Here is a 21386-nt window from a genome sequence, read left to right on the forward strand (position 1 = left end):
AACAGAGAGTAAAACGGTGGTTACAAGGGGATGGGGGAGGGGGATAAGAGTGATGGTGTTCAACAGCACAAATTGGTAACGAGTAGTAAATAAGCCACAGAGATCTAATGCACAGTATAATGAATACAGACGGTAATACTGTACTATAATGATGTAATATGATAAAAGTCACTACATCGGCAATTACATTACAATATATAAATGTATCCAAGTAACACGCTGTACACCTTAAACTTACGCAATGTTACACGTCAAATTTATTCAATAAAAAATAATAATACCTGCCATTTGTTGAGCAGAAAAATAAATAACTTTTTAGCCATATAACTTATTTCTTAATAACTTATGTAACCATCACTGCAAGTTTTTATGACCCCCTATTTTACAGATGAGAAAAAGGAGGCAAGAGAATCCATACAGGTTGCTTCGAATCACCAGCTGTTAATGGGTCAAACTGGAATTTGAACCAAAAGAGTCATCCTCTGGAGGCCCCACCCCACCATTCCCTCCCCTCCCCCTCCTCTCTTCTTTTCTCTCTCTTTCTTGTGTCTCTCTCTCTCTCTCTCCTCTCTTCTCCCTTTCTGCCTCCCTCCCTCCCTCCCTCTCTTTCTTCTCTCCCCGCCACACCCCCAGCCTCCAGGGTGCTACATCAGACGCTTTTGTTTTTTTTTGTTTTGTTTTGTTTTTTGTTTTGTTTTGTGTGTGTGTGAGGAAGATCAGCCCTGAGCTAACATCCGTGCCAATCCTCCTCTTTTTGCTGGGGAAGACCGGCTCTGAGCCAACATCTACTGCCAATCCTCCTCCTTTCCCCCCCCCCCAAAGCCCCAGTAGATAGTTGTCTGTCATAGTTGCACATCCTTCTAGTTGCTGTATGTGGGACGCGGCCTCAGCATGGCCGGAGAAGCGGTGCGTCGGTGTGCGCCCGGGATCCGAACCCGGGCCGCCAGCAGCAGAGCGCGCGTACTTGACCGCTAAGCCACGGGGCCGGCCCCTACATCAGACCATTTTGAACAAAGCTTCGCATCTGAAATTTTAAAGGCTTCAGTTCACTACCACCTGTGAGCATCTGTGGGCAGAAACGCTGCCACCACGCTCCTACTTCGCTGGCAAGAGCTCTGGAGGACAATTTGGCAACATCCTCTAAAACCACAAATGTGCCTGCCCTTTGACCTAGCAAATCAGCTTCTAGGAATATATGGAACCGATACTGTCACATACGTGGGAAATGACATGGACATCGTCACTCAGGGCAGTACCGTCTGCAATTGCAAAGAGGTGGCTACACTCTAAAGGCCCATCCAGTGAGGTCGGGTTCAAAATTTATGGTGTGTTCATGCAGTGGAATGCTACCCAGCTGTCAATGAATGAATGAATGAGGCAGCTTGCTATGTCCTTGTGTGGAAAGATCACCAAAATATGTTGCAAAGTAAAAAAACAGGAAGGGACAGGACAATGCTACTATTTATTTTTTCAATGGGGGAGGGAAAAATAAGGGAACATACTCATATTTGCTGGATTATACCAGCTTCCAGATGATTCTTTTGGATCCAGAAGTTGGAAAACCACAGCATCAATGGGATAAACTCCAAGGAACTATAACAGGCCCATTGGAGATATCCATTCGCTTATTTATTCTTTCAATAGATATTTCAGCCCTTGAGTGAACAAAACTGCCTAGAACTGGCCCCAACTCTCAAGGAATTTAGAGTCTTGACAGAGAGATACAGAGACGTGAGCAGTTATGTCCAAACCCACACTTGCTTCTCCTTCCAAACCTGCCGCTCCTGTCGTCGGTCCTATTTCAGTCAAGGGTTCCTCCTCCTTCCCTCAGCCCAGGTCTTTGAGGTTGTCAGAGAGAAAGACAGGTTTCTCTCATGCCCCACACCCAATCTGTCCACAAACCTCTGGGTCTCAACCTTCAAAATGCACTCAAATCCCACCACTTCCTCTCACCTGCCCTTCTGCCACCCTGGAATGTGCCTCCATCACCTCCCCTGGACCAGTACAGTTCACTTCCCGCTGTGCTCCCTGCTTCAACCCTCTCCCCCCTACAGCCTGTTACCCCACGGCAGCCAGAGGGATCCTGTTAAACACAAGTCCAGTCACATCCTCAGCTCAAAACCCTCCAAAGTCTTCCCATCTCCATAAAATGGAAACTTAACCATGTCCCAATAATATCTGGCCCCTTCATACCTCTCTGAACTGTTCCTTGTACTCCTCATCTCTCTTTCTGCTTTAGCCACACTTTGCTGGTCCTCAAGTCATCAAGCAGGTTTCTGCCTCAGGGCCTTTGCACTGCTTATTCTTGTGCCTGAAAGACTTATCCCAGGCATTTGCAGAGCTGCCTTCATTTAGGTCTCTGCTTAAACTCACCACCTCAGAGATGATTTTTCTATCAGTCAGCTTTCGCTAGATTTTGCTGCAATAACAAACAACCCCCAAATCTTGGTGACCGGCATCATCAATTTCTCACTCATTGTGAGACTGTTACATTGTTACACAACATTACACATTGACCGCAGGTCGGCTATGACTCTTCTCCACACATCTCCTTCATCCTGAGATTGAGGCTGAAGGAGCAGCTCCATCTGGAACAGGCAGTTATGGGGACCAAAGAACAAGAACAATGGATGAACCAGGCCACAGCTTTAAAACATCTGCTCAGAACCGGCTTGCATTTTCCCCTCCAAATGCAAGTTGATTGGTGAAACCTACTTCTTGCACCTGCTGCAAAGAACACTAAAATTGTGAGTTTTTTGGTTGCTGCTCAAGGAGAGAAAGGCAGGGAAAGTGGAGGGAGGAGAGTCAAAAGTGCGGGGCAGGGGTCGGCCCAGTGGTGCAAGTGGTTAAGTGTGCGTGCTCCACTGTGTTGGCCCGGGGGTCGCCGATTAGGATCCCGGGCGCGCACCAATGCACTGCTTGTCGAGCCATGCTGTGGCAGCATCCCATACAAAGTAGAGGAAGATGGGCACGGATGTTAGCCCAGAGCCAGTCTTCCTCAGCAAAAAAAAAAAAAAAAGAGGAGGATTGGCATCAGATGTTAGCTCAGGGCTGGTCTTTCTCACCAAAAAAAAAAACTGTTGGGCAGCCACAAAGGAGGGACTTTGGAGAAATTCTTCCTTGTCTCCTCGCCCTGTCTTATTTTTCTTCCTAGCTCTTACCATCCCCTAGCATAGCACCTGTCTACGTGTTTATTATCTTTCTCTCCCCAACTCCCATCCAGTGTGGGACCTCCAGGAGGGAAGGAAATTTTTCTCTGGCTCACTGCTGTATCTTCGGCACCTAGGACAGGGCCTAGCACATAGTAGGTGCTCAATAAATATGTATTGATTGAATGAATACAAGCAGCAGAGGGCCATATGGTGGAGAAGCCCAGGGAGCTGTGGGAACCAGAGGATAGTTTTAATGAGACCCCAGACCACCCCTCAGGGCTCAGAGGTGGGGAGCCCAGCAGAGGGGCTGTCGGGGAACCAGACAACTCCTTGGCTCAACCCACCCATTCCAACTAGCACCAATCTCCCTCCATCACCTCCTTACCCAGCCTCATCCAGACCTGAAACAAGCCCCTTTATATAATTCAGCAATTTTGACAGCATGAACATTTTGGCCTTCTCAAGTATTTATTGACTCAACTTTTTGGGTTTTTTTTGGCCCAGGAAAACCAGCCACCAAGGGCCCACTCCCTCGCACTGACCCTCCCCACATCCTAGCCCCATCCCTGAGACCACTCGCTTTTCTTGACCCCATCTCTGACTCCCTCCCTAACCTTCCCTCCCCCCCTCCCCCCCCACCCCGTGCCCTGCCTGGACCCCCATTTTGAACTTCAGTGACTGAGAGCCTGTGTGGTTCCCATCATGTGGAATTGTTTGGGACCAAGGCTCTAATGGTTTGTTTTCAGACAGAGGCCCTGATCCTGTCCCCGAGGAGTCAGAAGCCCAGTGGGGGAAAGGAAGAGTATGGGGTGACGTGGGCCCCAAATCTGAAGCCCAAACAGCAGTGGGGGAGGGAGCCAGCCTCTGGCCATCCAGAGTTCTCAGAGAGGCTGCCAGAGTCACAGCAGCCGGGAAGCCCTGGGAGAAGGGGGAACCCCGGAGGGTGACAGCATGGTCCAGAAGAGGAACACAGCTTCGGCCGCAGGTTCCAGATTCAGAGATAACTCAGCTGCCCAGAACAAGGGTGCCAGAAAATTCTGAGGTTTCCCGGACACCAGGCTCCACGTTTCCATTCAGAAATTCACCTACAAACATCCGGGACAAGAGATCAGAGCAGCCCACCCACACCATGTGCCATGAGTGGACATCGGGTCCACATCAGAGAGGGCAGCAGGGGACAGGACCCTCCAGGCAGGCCAAAGCCCAAAGGGGGAATTTTCTAGAAAGATATAGGGATGGCACGGGACAAGGGTCAGAACTGCTAGTGGGCCTGGTGGGGGCCACGGCCGGGATGGACATGGCTGGGGACCAGGAGGTCTCCCAGGCTCTGCACCTGAGCATATGGCTCTCTGGGTCTCTGTCACCTCTCAAGTCCCTCGCATCTCGCTCTATCTTCAGGTCTGTCTCTCTCATCTCTCTTTGTCTCTCTCTCATCTCTCTGACTCTCAGCTTTTGTCTCTATCTTAGTGTCTATTTCTCTCTTTCTCTCTCCCTGTCTCCCAGTCACTATCTCTGAGTGTGTGTCTCTCTCCATTTCTCTCTCATTTCTCTGTCTCTGTCTCTCTTAGTGTCTCTCTCTCTCATCCTTCTCACTGCTCTACATTGCTCCATAACCATTATCACCTCCAAACACGATGGTGTTCTGTGTATTAATCTTTTTATGGTCCATCTCCCTCCAACAGAATAGGGGCTTCATAAAGGCAGGAACTTTTGTCTGTATTATTATTATTTTTTTTTACATTCCCCCCCCCCCTTTTTTTTTTGCTGGGAAAGATTCTCCCTGAGCTAACATCTATTGCCAATCTTCCTCTCTCTCTCTCTCTTTTTTTTTAAAGATTTTATTTATTTTTCCCCCAAAGCCCCAGTAGATAGTTGTCTGTCATAGCTGCACATCCTTCTGGTTGCTGCATGTGGGACGCGGCCTCAGCATGGCCGGAGAAGCGGTGTGTCGGTGTGCGCCCAGGATCCGAACCGGGCCGCCAGCAGCAGAGTGCGCGCACTTAACCGCTAAGCCACGGGCCGGCCCACTTCTCTCTCTCTCTTTTTTTTTTTTTTGTGAGGAGATCAGCCCTGTGCTAACATCTGCCAATCCTCCCCTTTTCTTTTTGCTGAGGAAGACAGGCCCTGGGCTAACATCCGTGCCCATCTTCCTCCACTTTATATGGGACACCGCACAGTATGGCTTGCCAAGCAGTGCATCAGTGCACGCCCGGGATCCGAACCCCAGGCTGCTGCAGCGGAGTGCGCGCACTTAACCACTTGTGCCACCGGGCGGCCCCCTTCCTCTCTCTTTTTTTTTTTCCTCCCCAAAGCCCCAGTACATAGTTGTATATTCTAGTTGTAAGTCCTAGTTCTTCTATGTGAGCCACCGCCACAGCATGGCTACTGACAGACGAGTGGTGTGGTTCCGCACCGATAAGCAAATTTGGGCCGCCAAAGCAGTGAGAGCATCGAACTTGAACCGCTAGGCCATCAGGGCTGGCCCTGTGTGTACGATTTTCTGCTGCATCCCCAGTGCCTGGAATACTACCTAGCTCAATAAATGTATGTTGAGTGAAGAATGAATGAATCATCATTCTCATCAGCATCATTATTTGATGATAACCATAAAGCAAAAACAGTAGCTGTTATTGTTGCTACATTTATAGCTGCTGTTTCCTAAGTAGAAACAATGTACCAAGAATTGGCTAAGCAATTGCTTGTTTAAGCCTAGGAGGTGAGTACTGTTATCACCTCTATTTTTCAGATGGGGAAACTGAGGCCCCACGTGGATCAGCCCGTGTCTGGCTCCGAAGTCCAGGGGTTTAGGCTGAGTGGAAGGACAGCCCGGCGGTTAAGAACTCAGCATCTGTCCCCATCACAGGTTGGCATCTCAGCTCTGTCAGTTACCAGCCGCGAGCTTTAGAAAGTCGCTGTCTCTCTGCGGGTCTCAGTTTCCTCGCGTGTCCAATGGGGATCCTGCTGTCGTAAGCCTCCTTGATTGATTCAGTGCCCACCTCCTGCGGGTGCGGCCGGGAGTAAGTGGCCGTTGCCAGCGCAGGCGCGGAGAGCCCAGTCTGCGCTTGGGGAACACGTGCCAGGTCCCTTCCTTCCTCCTCATCAGCCTGGAGGCGAGAAAGCAGAAGGTCTGATCCCAGTCACCAGGCTCTGTCTCTGGCGCGCGGCCCCCGGAGGTCTCCTGGGCAGAAGCAGCTCCGGAGTGAGGACGAGTGGAGGCTGCTGCCCGGCGAGCCGAGGAAGAGGCGCGCCCCTGCCCGGCAGCCCCGCTCCGGGAGGACGCCAGCATGGCCGGAGCCACTCTCTCGGCGTGGCCGCAGCTGCTGCTGTCATTGCTCTCGGTGTCCTGGGCGCCCCTGGGAGCCGGTGAGTGACCCCGCGCAGTCGGACGGCCCCTGCTCCCCTCTCCCTCCCCAGCAGCCGCGCACTGGGTCTCCTGGGTTCCTGAAGGCTGAGGGCGCTGCCCTTCGCGCGCCCCCCCCACTCCCCTCCGCCCCAGGGTTGGAAGCCCATGGGGCGCGACTCTCCTGTCTGAAAGCCATGGGGACATTTGTGAAGGCTGAGTCATTCTCCAGGAAAAACTCAGCGGAGGGTGATTCATGCCAGGCACCTACCTCCCTGCTCCCCGTATCCCCACCATCCTTCCCAGACCCCCCGCAGCCTGCTGATCATGACACAGGATGCTTGATGTGGGGAAAGGGGGGCAGTGGCACAAAACCCGGTTTGCCTTCTGACGCCAAACATCTGACTCTAAGGGTGTGGCCGTTCATTCATTCATGCGTTCATCTCAGACACGTTTATGGAGGGCCTACTGTGCATCAGGCAGTGTTCCAGGGACTGGGGATACAGCTCTGAAGTCAGACAGCCCCAGGGTTGAAAACAGCTTTCCGCATTTAATACCTGTGTGAGGTCAGGAAAGTTACCCAAGCTCTCTGTTCGCATAAGCAGTGTTGGGGGTGGGGGGAATCCTACCTGCCTTGTAACGAATCTTGGGAGGATGCAGAGCAATGTCTCATGTGCTGGGTAAGAACAACAACGATAATGGTAATTCAAGTGGGCAATCATCATACCCGATGAAGCCAGCATCCCTCATCTCAGCCTTTCCCAGAAGGCGATTTTCAGAACACTGGGCATTTCTCCAGAAAAGAGGTTGCTGAGGCTTAGGAATTCACCAAGAACCACCGACCTAAAGCCCTTTCAGGAGATTCCCAACATGGGTCATACTGTGGCCCCCATTTACAGATAAGGAGACTGAGGCACAGAGAGGGGATTGCCCGGGGTGCCCAGCAGGAAGTAGCAGCAGAGCCTCCTCTACCGGGGCAGGAGAGTCTGGTGCCCGAGAGCTTGGGCGCAGGGTGGGCCAGGCCTAGGGCTGGACCCCGGCTCTGCCTCTCACTTGCTGGTTAGCCCAGGCCAGTGGCTTGCCTGTCCGAGGCTCACTTGGCCCCTCTGTCCAATGAGGATGAAAATACAAGTGCAGATCTCATGGGGCCGTGGGGAGGGTTGGAGGAGACCACACAGAAGGGAGAGCTCAGTGCTGGGTGTGGCTGTTCCATAGGGAACACGCTCCTGAGAGAAAGGCCATTTCACCCAATTCCAGCCTCAGGGCAGCCTTGCCCTGGAGGAGCCCTTGCCCTCTGATGGAGGAAGCCACCAGAGAAGGAGATTCACTTGCCCAGCGCTGCACAGCACATCACTGATAGAGCTGGCACTCGAACCCAGACTAGCGTGCTCACCACTCCCAGGTCCCCTGTGGCCAAACTGTGCCCTCCCTTCACACAGCACGGTCCATGCACCCCTGTCCCCTGCCTCTGGCCTCCTCTTCCTCATAACGACAGTAATGATCATATTCATCTTTATCGAGTACCTGGCAAGTGCGAGTCCCTTTACATAGACTTCATCATTGAGTCCTCCCAGCAATGCTATTTAGTTATAAACAGCCCCATTTTATAGGAAAGAGGCTCGGGAGTGAAGCCGCCTGCGTAAAGACCCACAGAGCCAGGGAGTGACAGGACTGGGGCCAAAGAGCTTAACTCCTTCCCACCTTCCCCATGATCCTTATTATCACTAATAAGAATGCACAGCGTGCATGTTTACTAATATCTGTAAGAGCCTACACGCATTGAGGACTACTCTGTGCTGGGGCCCTCGGCAGGAAGACTTTCACATGGAGCCTGGTGGAGCAGAGGTTAGGACCTTTGACCGCAGCCTGCCCAGGTTCAAATCCCACCTCTGCCACTTACCCTCTGTGTGACCTGGAGCGAACGACTCTGTGCCTCAGTTTCCCCATCTATAAAGTGGCGCTTTGAGGAGCTGCTTAAGGATTAAATGCTGACAGATGTGTCAAGTACTCAGAACAGCCCCCGATCTGTGTCAGCAACCTGTGTTAACTGTTAACAGATCCATTTTACAAACTAGGAAAAGGAATCTGTGAGGTTAAGGAACCTGCCTGAAGGCTGACAGTGGAGAGCGGAAGGGATCCAAACCCTTGGGCTATAATCGCCCCCCTTCTTGTGCCAGGATCCCTTACAAACATTCTCCCATCCCGGGTCCACAGAGTAATAACAATAATATTGTATTTCGTGGATTCTAAGACCTAGAGTTTCTTCCCCTTTCCCACCTCTAAATCGGAAACGCTCTAACCACTTCCGCGGAGTCGTGCTGTAAATGACAGCGTCCCAGTGCCTCTTGGAATTAATGGATGATGCTGGGGTGATGCAAAAGTTCTGGAACTAGACAGCGGTGATGGTTGCACAACATCGTGAATGTACTTAACGCCACTGAGCTGTACACTTTAAAATGGCTTAAACGGCAAATTTAATTTTTTAACCACAATATTTACCACCATTTTAAAAATGGAGGAAATATGGTAATAATAGCCCAGTGAAGCGGGGCGACCCCCTTGCAGACTCAATCCAGCCCCCCTTCCCCGGCCCCTGCCCCATCCAGAGTCGTCCCGCCCCTTCCCTCCCCCCTTCCCGCCCCCCCCCCACTCCCAAGGGGCTCAGGCCCAGGGTCCATCCAGGCCGGGGACGCCCGGGTGTGACCCGCCTCGCGGTTCCCCGCAGGGACCGCGACGGTGGACGTGCTGGCCCCCGCGCAGGTGCGCGGCTTCCTGGGCGCCACCGCGCAGCTGCCGTGCCGCCTGCAGCCTCCGGAGCGGGACGTGCGGGTGACGCAGGTGACGTGGACGCGGCAGGCGCGGCCGGGCGCCCCCAGCGTGGCCGTCTTCCACCCCGCGCAGGGCCCCAGCTTCGCCAAGCCCGGGCGGCTGGAGTTCGTGGCCGCCAGGCCCGGGGAGGAGCTGCGGGACGCGTCGCTGGCCGTGCGGGAGCTGCGCGCGGAGGACGAGGACAATTACACCTGCCAGTTCGCCCTGTTCCCGCAGGGCAGCAGGAGCGCGCGCACCTGGCTCCGCGTGCTCGGTGAGCTGCAGGGGGCGCGCAGGGGCGGCGCGCGGGGGGCGCAGGGCGCGGCGGGAGGGCCTGCCTCCAGAGCCGAGGTTCCCTGGGACAAAAGAAGGAGGTGGGGCAGTGATGGGGGACGCGGAGGAGGAGGGGCTGGAGGACCGCAAGACTGTAGGGATCCCGAAGAGTAAGGTAAAGATCTTGGAGACTGGGGGCAGAACATCCCGAGGACGAGGGGCGGCGCTGAGTACTGGGAGGGGGTCTGGGAAGCGGGGAGACCTGAGTTTGCCTCCCAGCTCGGCCGCTGCCAGCTCGGGCAAGTGGGGTCATTTCGGATCCCCCTTTCCTCATCTGCAAAAGAGCGTTCGTGAGAACGCGCTGCCCTCGGAAAGCCGTGCTGAGCATCCCAGTTGTTTATCCCGGGGAACAGCCTAGAACAGATGGCGCATGAGCGCCTCCTAGCTGTCCGGTCTGGTTACACCGTTTGGAGAACTGAGAGACTGGAAGGGAGAGATTCTGAGCCCCAGGAGAGGAGCGCTTCCCCCGCAGGGCCCGGGTGCCCCGGGGCGTTGTCATCCCGGGACGAGGACAGGCCCTCCTCTTGGAAACTAAGACGTCTCTGTGCCTCACTTGCCTCATCTGTGAAATGGAGGTCGCTAGGAGGATTAATAAGAGCTCACACTCGTCTTTCGCTTTGTGCCAGGTACAGTTCCAAGCCTCGAGGGAGTGGCTTGTGCAAGGTTAGTTCTTGGCACAGTGCCTGGCACACCGCACCCAAGGAAAAGTGGCTCTTGCATTTCAGCAAATCTGGGACTTCAGGTCTCATGGGTTAGGATGAGGGTAACACAGAACCCGTGAGTGAAATTAAAGAGAAATCTGCGGTAAATAACAGCCCAGGTGATGATGCAGAAGGAATCAACTGAAACTCGGGGTCTGGAAATCCCCAGAATGCTGGGCGAGATGGTTTTGGAGTCAGACAGACCTTATGTGAAACTTGAGTCGCTTACGACTGTGTGACCTGGAGCCAGTTACTTCCCCTCTCAACCTCCAGGGCACGGCTCAGCCGTCCTCTCCTCCAGGAAGCCCTCCCTGACTACTTCCCCCAGGCTCAGGCACCCCTTCTGGGCTCCCCCGTCCCAGCCTTGCCCACTCTGGGTCGTCACTGTCTGGGGAAGTCTGTCTTCCCCTTGGACTGTGCACCCCGCGAAGGCAGGGCTGGGGCTGCCTCGGTCATTGCTGGGTCCCCCACATTGCCCAATAGAGCCAAGCAACATTTTCGCTTACCAATAATAGTATTTATTGAGTCCTTATTTTGTGCCATTTTAAGAGCTTTGCCTATATATTTTCATTGCCCGTGATCCTGTCATTATCCCCTGTTGACAGACAAGGAGACTGAGGCACAGACTTGCCCAAGGCCACCCCATTGCTCAGAGACAGAGCTGGGGTTTGAACCTGGCCATCCTGTACCCCAGTTAGCCGCCCTCCTCTGCCGCCGAGATGTTTGTGGAGTGACTGCTGGCGAGGAGTGACCCGTCCCTTTTGCTCCTCTCCCCAGCGCAGCCCCAGAACAAGGCTGAGCCCCTGGAGGTCCCGCTCAGCCCGAGGCTCAGCCCGGAGCCCGTGCCCGTGGCCCGCTGCGTCTCCACAGGGGGCCGCCCGCCCGCCCACATCTCCTGGTCCTCATGCCTCAATGAGAAGGCCAATGAGAGCCAGGTGCCGGGGCCCCTCCCCGGCACGGTCACCGTCATCAGCCTCTTAACCTTGACGCCCTCCAGCCAGGAGGACGGCAAGAATGTCACCTGCCGGGTGGAGCATGAGAGTTTCGAGGAGCCCCGCCTGCTGCCCGTGATCCTCCAAGTGCGCTGTGAGTGTGCCCAAGTGTGAGCCAGGGCGGGGACCGCTGCCTCCACCCCCACTGTCTACACTGACTCGCAGGCCACTTGCAATGTCATCCCCGGCATCTGCACCAGCTCCCCTGACTAGTGTCTGCACGCCCCCCTACACTGTCTACACCGGCTCCCCTGGACCACAAACAACACTTGTCCTTCATTGCCCATACCAGCTTCTTAGGTCACAGTCAGTGCTGCCCCCCCCCCCCGGTTGTGTACTCTGGCTCCCCTGTCTTGTCTATACTGACAGCCCACGCTGTCTATACTGGCTGCCTTGAACACAGTCTACACACACTGCCTACAACGGCTTCCCTGTGCAACTCTGCATTGGCCATGCCCGTGTTGCTACACTGCCTTCCCGTCGTCTACACTGGCTCCTCTGGGCCACAGATAGCGCTGCCCCCATTGTCTACACCAGTCACTTAGGCCACCAGCTATAGGGAGTTGTCACTATTCCCCATGATGTCCCATGACCACTGTCTACCTGGACACCCTGCATTTTCCACACTGGTTCTCCTGGGCACCCTCTCACGTGGACCCACAACATCGTCTACACTGGGTCCCCTGAAGAATTGTCTACATTGTCCCCCCCATGTAGTCTACACCCCCTTCTGCCCCAGTATTGTCTATACTGGTTTGTCTGGGGCTAGGTCCTCCTGTGATTGTCTGTGTGGAATACTCCCTCCCGGGCAGTTGCTGGTTCGCTCAGGCACTGTCTACACTGGACCCCCTCAACATCGCCACTGGTTCTGAGGGAGGAGGGCATCTACACTGACTGCCCCCCTCCATAAAAAAAAAACGCTCTGTCTCATTGGCCCTGCCCCTGGGGACTTTGGAAAATCTTCCCTGTCAATCAGGTTAGGGATGGATAAGCAGCAGGCTGAAGCAAGGTCATCCAGGATTCTTTCCTGCAGGACTTGTCAGAGCCTTGAATATGCTCCTATGTGTTACGAGTGTCCAAGAGGCCTTTTCTCACAGGACATTCAAGGCACGCCGGGACCTGGCTATTCAGGAAAGCGAGTAGAGAGAGGCAGGGCCTCAGAAGCCCTCTCTGCACCCCGCTGCCTCCCACCCTGCCGAGGACTCCCAGGCTTCTGTTCTCTGAGGGAACCGGTTGACCCAGACCCCCCCCTGGCCTCTCCATCTTGGGCTGTTCCTGAAACCCGCTGATGCCTTTTCCTCTTCTGACATGAATCCCACATCTTTAGGCCCCTCTGCAGGCTCCCCGTCTCTGAGCCTGTGTGTCTGTTTCCCCCAGACCCCCCTGAGGTCTCCATCTCCGGCTATGATGACAACTGGTATCTTGGCCGTAGTGAGGCCACCCTGAACTGTGACGTCCGCAGCAACCCGGCGCCCACAGGCTATGACTGGAACACGTGAGTCCTGGTCTGAGGGAGGAGGGGTGGGGGATGGACCCCTGGGTCTCAGGGAGGAGGGGCTGGGGGTCTCTGAGGGAGGAGGGGCTGGGGGCCTGGACTCCTGGGTCTGAGGGAGGAGGGGCCGAGGGTCTGGACTCCTGAGTCCGAGGGAGGAGGGGCCGGGGGCCCGGAGTCCCTGGGTCCGAGGGAGGAGGGGACTGGGGACCCCGGACCCCGGGTCCGAGGGAGGAGGAGCTGGGGGTCTCGACTCCTCTGTTTGAGGATCAGCAAGGAGGGCACCATGGGTAGAGGCAGGGGTGAGAGAAACAGATAATGTGGTCAGTGGTGTCGGGGCTGTCCTGGGGCCTTGGTGAGGACTTTCCTCTGAGTGAGGCGAGAGCCACAGGAGGGCTCTGAACAGAGGAGGGACGTGAGCTGACTTAGTTCTAACCAGATCTCTCAGGCTGCTGAGTGGGGGGGAGTGGGATGGGGGCTGGGGTGGAAGCGAGGAGCCCAGTGAGAAGGCGGCCGCAGTGGCCCACAAGTAGGGGGATGGGGCCAGGGCGGCGGCTGTGGAGGCCCCCAGGAGTGGTTGGATTCTGGATTTTGACGGTGGGGCAGACAGGATCTGCTGATGGGCTGGATGTGGGTGCGTGAGGAAGGGTCAGGTGCCCAGGTTGCTGTCGGCTTACACTGTAGATGGCGTGAGGGTGTCTGCGTTCCTGGCATACAGAGACTGCTCAACCCTGTCACTCGAGGCCTCCAGCAGAGGCCACGTTCTCACCCATCTTTCTCTCCCAGGACCAAAGGTCCCCTGCCACCCTCTGCTGTGGCCCAGGGCCACCAGCTCCTGATCCATACCGTGGACAGTTTGATCAATACGACTTTCATCTGCCATGTCACCAATGACCTAGGGACTAGCCAGGCTGAACTGACCGTCCTGGTCAGAGGTGAGGAGTCCCCTGGGTGGGGAGAACAGAGGGACCAAAGGAGGAGGTCGCAGCAGGATTCCCTCTGAGGTCCCTGGTGAAGGGGGTCCCTCAGCCACAAGAATGCTCTCTGACTCCCATCCTTCCCCTAAGCCCCCTCATGAAAGGGCCAATAGGGTCAGCTTTACTCTCTGTTAACTCAACGACTATACCATTGGAACCATTGTACAGCCACCTGGATACACTGCCTCTGCAAACCCAGGCTGGGGTAATTGTGCGATGCCTCTGCCCCAGGGACTCAGAAAGGCCTTTCTAAGTACATTAGGCAGAACTCTATCAGTTGTAGTTGATAGAAGAACAACTCAAAATAGTCCAAGCAAAAATGAGATTTTGTTGAAAGTCACCTTCAGGTATGGTTAGATCCAGGTGCTCCAACTGTGTAACCCAGGAACTTTTCTTTACCTCTCTTGTCTTTGCTTTTCTCTATGCTGCCTTTATTCTCAGGCAGACTCTCCCCTCAGGGAGGCAAGATGGCCCTCAGCAGCTACAGGCTCATGTCTCACCAGTTTAGTAATCCCAGAGGAAAGAATACATCACTTTCAATAGCTCTAGCCAAAGTCCCAGGGCTGGCTCTCATTGGCTCAACTGAGGTCACAGCCCCTCTATGAACCAATCACAGCAGCCAGGGAGAATGGAGTGCTCTGATTGGCCAGGCCTGGGTCACATTCCCATCTGAGGAACTAGAGGGTGGGGTCAAGTCCACCTGAACCATGTGGACCGAGGGAGGCAGAATGGTAGCTTCCTAAAGGAATGAGGGATAACGTTTGTGGGGCAGGTGAAAACCCCAAAGTCTCTGAACCTAAACCCCTGCTTCCTTCTTCTCTTCCAGAAGGACCTCCCAGGGAGCAGTCACAATCAATCTGGTCCCTTGGGAATATCGTCATCCTGACTCTGGGAATCCTGGCTAGTCTGGTCCTGCTGGGCCTCCTGGTTTATTTCCTGCTGCTTAGAAACCGCCGTGAGTCCCCTCCTTTTTGGCATATTCCCCGCCTGTCTGCCGTGGATGAGCATTACCACAGCTGCCATAATTGAGCACCTACTGTGTGCCAGGCTCTGTGCTAAGTCCTCCACGTGGCAACCTCACCCCAGTACCATGAGGTTCCCCGTTCACAGACGAGGACACTAAGACCAGGGAATCTTGTTCGTTGGGTCATTGATTCATTTTACAAATATTTAGGGAGTGGGGCAGATCCTGTAGGGCCTCAAGGTCGCAGTAAGGACTTTGGCTTTTAATTCCAGTGACACAGAAGCCCCTGCCGGATGGATGGAGGGCGGAATGACACTGAGGCCCCCGGCTTTCCTCCATCTGCCTTACTCAGAAGTGACGACTCATGGAAAAAGAGGGGGTGGCAGGAACTGGGACCCTGATCCCGGCTCTAAAAGGGCCTGGTGGTCTCTCATCTCAAGGGCTTTGACAGGCTGTTTCCCTGCCTGGGACACCCTTCCCGTGGTGCCTTCTAGCGAAGCCCTTCAGCTAATTCTGTAACCAGAAGAGCTGCATTTTGCGGAGCCCTCCCTGCAGGCAGCACCGTCTCTGCACAGCCCCTCGAAGGCTCACGGCCACCCTGCAAAGTGGGTCCCGCCGGGACCCCATTTACAGATAAGGGAATGTTTGCTCAGAGAGGTGAAGTTCCCTGCCCAGCGCACACAGCTGGACAGTCAGGAGTAGAAGGCAGTTCTATTGACCCCCAAGCTTGTTCCCTCAACCAGTACACAAAACTGCCTCCTCACATCCCAGCTGCAGACTCTTTCCTCCAGGAAGCCCACCCTGATTCCCCCAGAATGAGCCAAGCGCCTGCTCTGGGCACTCCAGCCTTGCTCACCCTGGGTCATCACTGTGTGGGGACTTGCCCTTCTCCCCGGTGGACCAGGAGCCCCAGGAGGGGGGATCTGGAACTGTCACCGTCAAAGCTGCGTCCCTAGCACCACACCGCGCTGGGCCAGGCGTGAAGGAGGCGCTTGAGGCTGGGTTTGCTGAACGTTTGTCTCCAGAGCCAGACTGCCCCGGTCTGGGCCCTCGCTCTGCTGCGTTATTAATGATGTCGCCATGGGCAAGTGACTGACTCTCTCTGACTCAGTTTCCCCATCTGTGAAATGGGAGTAACTGTACCTGCTAAGACAGGTACAGCATGTGGCACATTCTGAGCCACATACTGGGTATAGATGACCTATAATTATTATTGCTGTTATTATTATTATTATTATTATAAGCTCCATGAGAGCAGAGATTTTGTCTGTTTTGCTCACAGCTGTGTCCCTAGCACCTAGAATGCCCCTGGTACCACCTAGACATTTCCTATTTGCTGAATCAGTCCCTGCTTGATGGTTGAGGAAACTGAGGCGCAGAGAGGTTAAGTCAGTTGGCCGAGGTCACACAGCTCGTAAAGGACAGAGCTGGGGTCTGAACCCTCCCATCTGGTTCCACAGCCCGTGCCCAGTCACTGTTTATTTATGCTTAATAACTGAATGACTAGCTGGGTGAAGCATAGACCCCAGGCCTGTTTTACACGTGTATAAACCACTAAGGGGAGTGGCTCTCCCATGTCAGGAGCAGAGCAGGGACTTAGAATTCAAGGGACCCTGGCGCCCACATGTGTCTTCTCCCCATGCTTCTGAGTACTGTCATTCATCCCTGACAACGTCTCCTCGTGTTTCCCCAGGTCGGGACAATTACAGCCCCTCTGCTAACAAAGTAAGTGTGATGAGGGAGCTGAGGAGGGTGTGGGGGTCCCCACACTCATCGCTGGGGGCTTTCTCGAGGAGGGGACAGCCGTCTCCGGGCGCCCACGGTGTTTATCCACAAGCCAGCATGGCCTCAGGAGCCAGGTCCTGGATCTTTTCTCCAAATGCCTCGAGCGGCTGTTCCCAGCCCTTCCTGCCAGGCAGAATCCCCTGTAAGGTCTGCTAAAATGCAGGTTCCTGGGCCCCGCCCCTGAGTCTGGTCTGGCGGGTCTGCGCTGGGGCCTGGGGATCTGCATTCTCCCCACTCATGACCCTGCCCTGAGAAGCGCTGCCCCGGCCCCCAGGCAGAGGGGAGGGGACAGGCCTGTGGCTCTTTGCACACTCGGCTTCGGCGGGAAGATTTTGTTTGAAGGGATCTTGAAGCTGAAGTTTGAATATCCCCCTTCTAGAATGTCTACTATTCAGTGGTGAACCGTAATGCCAGCTCTCCCCAGGATGCTCCGACAGAGGGCACGAGATGACAGCATCGGGACTGGTTGGAGAGAGACTGGATCTGGGGAGGCCATGGGCCTCACAGCGGGACCCCGCCCCAGTGGACGAAGCCTCCTTCCACAGACACTGGCTGCTCCCCCCATGCCGGACCTCAAGAATGTCCCCTCTACCTCACAACACAGTGGGCAGGTGCAAGTTCAGGGGTCCCCCAGGCCCCCCTCGGCTTCAGTCCCTTGTTAGAAGGACTCACAGAACTCAGGAAAGCTGTTATACGCACATGTAGGTTTATCGCAATGAAAGTGGGAGATGAAGATCAGCCATGTGAAAACCACACATGGGACCCCGCAGGGGGCCACAGGGTCCAGGAGGGGGCTGGCTCGAGCTTCCGGTTGTCCGCTGCCAGTGGAGTCGTATGGACAGCTCCTACTTCTCCCAGCAATGACATGTGACAGCACAGGCAGAGTGTTGCCAGTCAGGGAAGCTCCCCTGAGCCTCAGTGCGCAGAGTTTTTATTGGGGTCGATCCTCTAGACTCGGCTGACCACCCATGTAGTTGACCTTAGTCTCCAGCCCCTCCAGAGGTCAAGCCAATATTGCGTGACCCAGGGCCCCCACCGTAAATTACACTGTTAGCATAAACTATCCGGTGTGGCCCCTGGCCCCAGTAAACAAAGACTCCTGTCATCCAGAACATTCTAAGGGCTTAGAGGTTACGTCCCAGGAGCTAGGGGCAAAGGGCGAAATCTCGCTTTGGGCAAAATGAATCGTTTCCTGCATAGTGGGGCCACGCAGGCGGTTCCAGCTGCCAGAGAATTTTTGTAAGAGTTTGATTTCGGGCCTTGAGCTTCTAAATCTCTGTGGCAGTCGAATCTCTGTGGTTACAAGATCTGCCACTGAAAGAGAACCAGACGCTGGAGCTCAGCTGCCCGGGGCTGTCCGAGGAGGAGGAACAACTGGTGGACGTGAACCTGGAGGTTGTCAGTTCCAGGCATCTTCTGCCAAGACCCGGGTCCCAGGAGAGCATCTGTAGCCAGCGTGCTGGGGTTGAGAGGACCCTGGGGAAGGGGGGCCGGTGACCCCACAAGGAAAGCAGGATGTCATTTCCAAAACGAGGAAGAGATGCTGTGTGGACACGCTGCCCTCAGACCTGGGTGGACGCAGCCCCGGACCCGGGAGGCCGAGCTGCTCAGCTGCTGCTGCTGTGTTTCCTTTAAGTCTGTGATCTTGGGGGCAGGCACTAGAATCTCTCTTACAGGGAGAACTGTCTGTTGGAGAAAATTCCTTAGGGACATGAGAGCTTGGCCCAGGATGCTAAACGAGAAAGCTAGGCTTGAGCTGCTCTGCAAGAGAAGATGAGAAGGATTTGGGATACGCTCCGGACAGAGATGAGAGCATGTGGATCAGAGAAAGGATGTGGAAGGGACGGGCCCCAGCGGGATGGTAGGGGTGACGAGGCCAGGGGGGCGCCACAGTGTGGGGAGACCAAGGGAGATGAGTGGGGGATTGGTTACCTTGCTGCCACATAAACACTTGTCCATCCCCAGCCCCCAAACACCTCATTAAAGTTTATTTATTACACCTCGAGTGGCTGTGTGCGAGGGGGTCTTTTGTGGGAATTGAGGAGGGGCTGGTCTGCTACCGTGTGGATCGAAACCAGAGGCGTGGAAGCAAGACCCTGAACCAAAAAGACCACGAGGACACGAGTCCCCAGCTCATCTCATTTGTCTCTCTCTCTCCCTTTAGTTTTTTTAACTAGGTAATACATAAACATCCCAAAACCAAAAATTAGGAAAAGATTCCCGGGTCCACTTTGAGTTAATTTGCACGTAGGGTCTAAGGGAAAGGCCCAGATGCATTCTTTTGCAAATGGATATCCAGTTTCGCACGACATTTGAATGTAAGTAATGCCACTAGACCGTCCACTTAAAAATGGGCTAAGATGGCAAAAGTTGTGTCATCTCTGTTTTCCCACAATTTTTAAAAATTAATCATGTAATATACCAAAAACCATTTGAAGGTACGCTTTAGATGGGGGAATTGTATTACCACAAACTTAGTGCCTCTAAAAATGCAAAGTTATTCTCTCCCGGTTCTGGAGATCAGAAATGCGAAGTAAGTCTTACGGGGTTAACCTCAAGGTGTCGGCAGGACCACGTTCCTTTCTGGAGGCTCCAGCGGAGAATCCCTTTTCTGGCCTTTTCCAGCTTCCAGAGGCCGCCTGCGTTCCTTGGCTCACAGCCCCGCATCGCACTGCCTTCTTCCTTCTCTGACCTTCCTGCCTCGCTCTTTCCCTTTGTGATTACATTTAGGACCCCCCAGGACAGTGCAGAATAATCTCCCCAACTCGAGGTCCTTAACTTCATCACATCTGCAGAGTCCCTATGTTCCTAAGGGGACATATTCACAGGTTCCAGGATCAGAACCCGCATATCTTTGGGGAGTCTTCTATCTGCCGCTCCCACCTGGGTCCCTGCCCCACCGAGAATAACCATGGCACGACTTTCTGGTAAGTTTATTTATGCACAGACTGCAAATATATTTTGTTTTCTTTTTTTTTTCCCCCACAATAGGTAACGTTTCATACACACTGTTCTGCACCTTGCTTTTATTACTGAAAGTTTCTGGAAATTCAGAGAAAGCCTCTTTAGTCTTTTTACAGTCACATGGTCTCCAAGGGGGGATGCCAAAGACTTTTTCAACCAGGTCCCTGTGGACGCACATTCGTATTGTTTCTGCCGCTTCACTATTACGACGTGGTTGGGGATGACCTTGCACACTTAGCGTGGGTATTGGGACACACTCTGGAGGGGGACTTGCTGCATCAGAGAGTATGCGCCCCTGTCGCTGTGACAGATATTAACAGATGGTCCTCCAGAGAAGTCCTGCTGATATCCGTCCACACCAGCCCTGGATGCAATGACCTGTTTGGGGCGGGGGGGAGTGGGATCTGTGGATGCCACAGCGCCAGGAGTTGGGAGTGGAGCCAGAATTTTGGTATAGATGTTGTATAAACTTCACATGAGACTGAGGAAACCACAATTACTCATATGGGAGAATGGGGAGGGGGCTCTGATGGAGATCGCCCCACACCCCCCCCCCCGCACCACTGCTGCTCAGAGTAAGAGAGGTAAGGGGGGATTGTGGCCAAACCGACCTAACAGAATTCTCGCTGGAGGCAGGCCAGGGTAACCAGACATCACCCTGGGGATGGTGGAGGGTGAGGACCCTGATCAGATATGGAGGGTGGTTAGGCATCAAGAGTGGGGGGTTCTGCTTAAACTAACTTAGGAGGATTTTTGCCAAAACTAAACAATGCAGAGATGAACACAGAAATCCAAAAGGCAGGGCTGGTTGGAAAAGAATTGAGGAGCCCGAGCTGAGTTCAGTCAAGGAGAGAATTTTTGTCAGTATGTAAAAATGTGATGGTGAGGATGCTTCAGGTGCCAATAGCAGAAGGCCCCTCCCACCCCATCTCCCCAGGCCGGGATTAAAACCAAAAAACTGGATGGTCTGGGTCTGCTGCAGGCACCGTGTGTGGGGTTCACCTCTGCTTCTCTGCTCTTTGTTCTGTTTTCCTCCACATACGGGCATCATCCTCAGGCTGGTGCCAAGATGGCTGCTGCCTTCTGGCCATTGCAGCCAGATCCAGACCTAGAGAAGCAGCCTACTCCATCCCTGGTGAGCTTCCCCAGCAGCCTCCCCCCAGGTCTCATTGGCCAGCACCGCCCACCGCTCAACCAATCCCTGGCCAGAAGAATGGGACCGCCTGGGAGGCTTGGACCGATCAAAGCCCACCCTCTGTGGCTGGAAAAACAGAAGGATGAAGGCACCACAGAGAACGGAAGCCTGGGCCTCAGGTATTAGCGTGACTGTCTCTGGGTAGTTGGAAGATGGTTGAATTTTACTCTCTCCTTTTTCAGTCCGTACTGCCTAAATTTTCTATAATAAACCTCAACTTTTCTCTTAGTAATGCAAAAGGAATCAAAGTCATTATTGGAGAAAGAGAGCGAGAGAAGCTTTAGCAACTGGAAAATCCAGAGCAACTGGCTTTGCTTCATGCACTGCCTCGCGCTGCTGAGAGAGCCTTTGCTCCTGGGGTTTAGGAGTGAAAATTTATCAGAATCCCTTTGACGCCTGAACTCCACTCCTGTCGCACACCGCATTCCTACGAGCACAAGGCCGATTTGGGCAATCTTGTGGCCGCCCAAAATTGAGGCTGTCTCCCCTGGGCGGCTCCACTTGGAAATATTTGCGGAGCTTGCAACGACCTCTCTTAGGGAGACAGACAGAGAAAATCTCAAAACTGTGGCAAGGACTGAGAGTAGATCCTGGAGGGATTCTGACCCCGTGAACACCACCGCAGAACCCTCCGGGCATTAGGGACCATTCGGGAGGTGGGGGTTGGAAACACCTCCAGGGAC

At 54.2% G+C, this 21386-nt stretch overlaps 1 protein-coding gene across 1 annotated transcript; it reads left to right on the plus strand.

The window, feature by feature from the left end:
• The first annotated feature begins 6240 nt into the window (after nt 1-6240).
• On the plus strand, nt 6241-18056 carry PVR (PVR cell adhesion molecule). Its single transcript, XM_058529530.1, has 8 exons — nt 6241-6515; nt 9218-9574; nt 11112-11420; nt 12704-12821; nt 13605-13753; nt 14622-14750; nt 16453-16484; nt 16924-18056. Exons 1-8 carry the CDS (start codon nt 6437-6439, stop codon nt 16993-16995), a joined length of 1245 nt encoding a protein of 414 aa, XP_058385513.1. The 5' UTR covers nt 6241-6436; the 3' UTR covers nt 16996-18056.
• Nucleotides 18057-21386: the final 3330 nt, after the last annotated feature.

Source organism: Diceros bicornis, chromosome 34, assembly GCF_020826845.1.
Source record: "Diceros bicornis minor isolate mBicDic1 chromosome 34, mDicBic1.mat.cur, whole genome shotgun sequence".
Taxonomy (NCBI): domain Eukaryota; kingdom Metazoa; phylum Chordata; class Mammalia; order Perissodactyla; family Rhinocerotidae; genus Diceros; species Diceros bicornis.

What these genes read in the sequence shown, in the direction of transcription:
- PVR (XM_058529530.1), top strand. Translation starts at nt 6,437, where the DNA reads ATGGCCGGAGCCACTCTCTCGGCGTGGCCGCAGCTGCTGCTGTCATTG. An exon ending in CACCTGGCTCCGCGTGCTCG is followed by an intron (nt 9,575 to 11,111) that starts GTGAGCTGCAGG and finishes TCCTCTCCCCAG; the next exon opens with CGCAGCCCCAGAACAAGGCT. An exon ending in CCTGCTGCTTAGAAACCGCC is followed by an intron (nt 14,751 to 16,452) that starts GTGAGTCCCCTC and finishes GTGTTTCCCCAG; the next exon opens with GTCGGGACAATTACAGCCCC.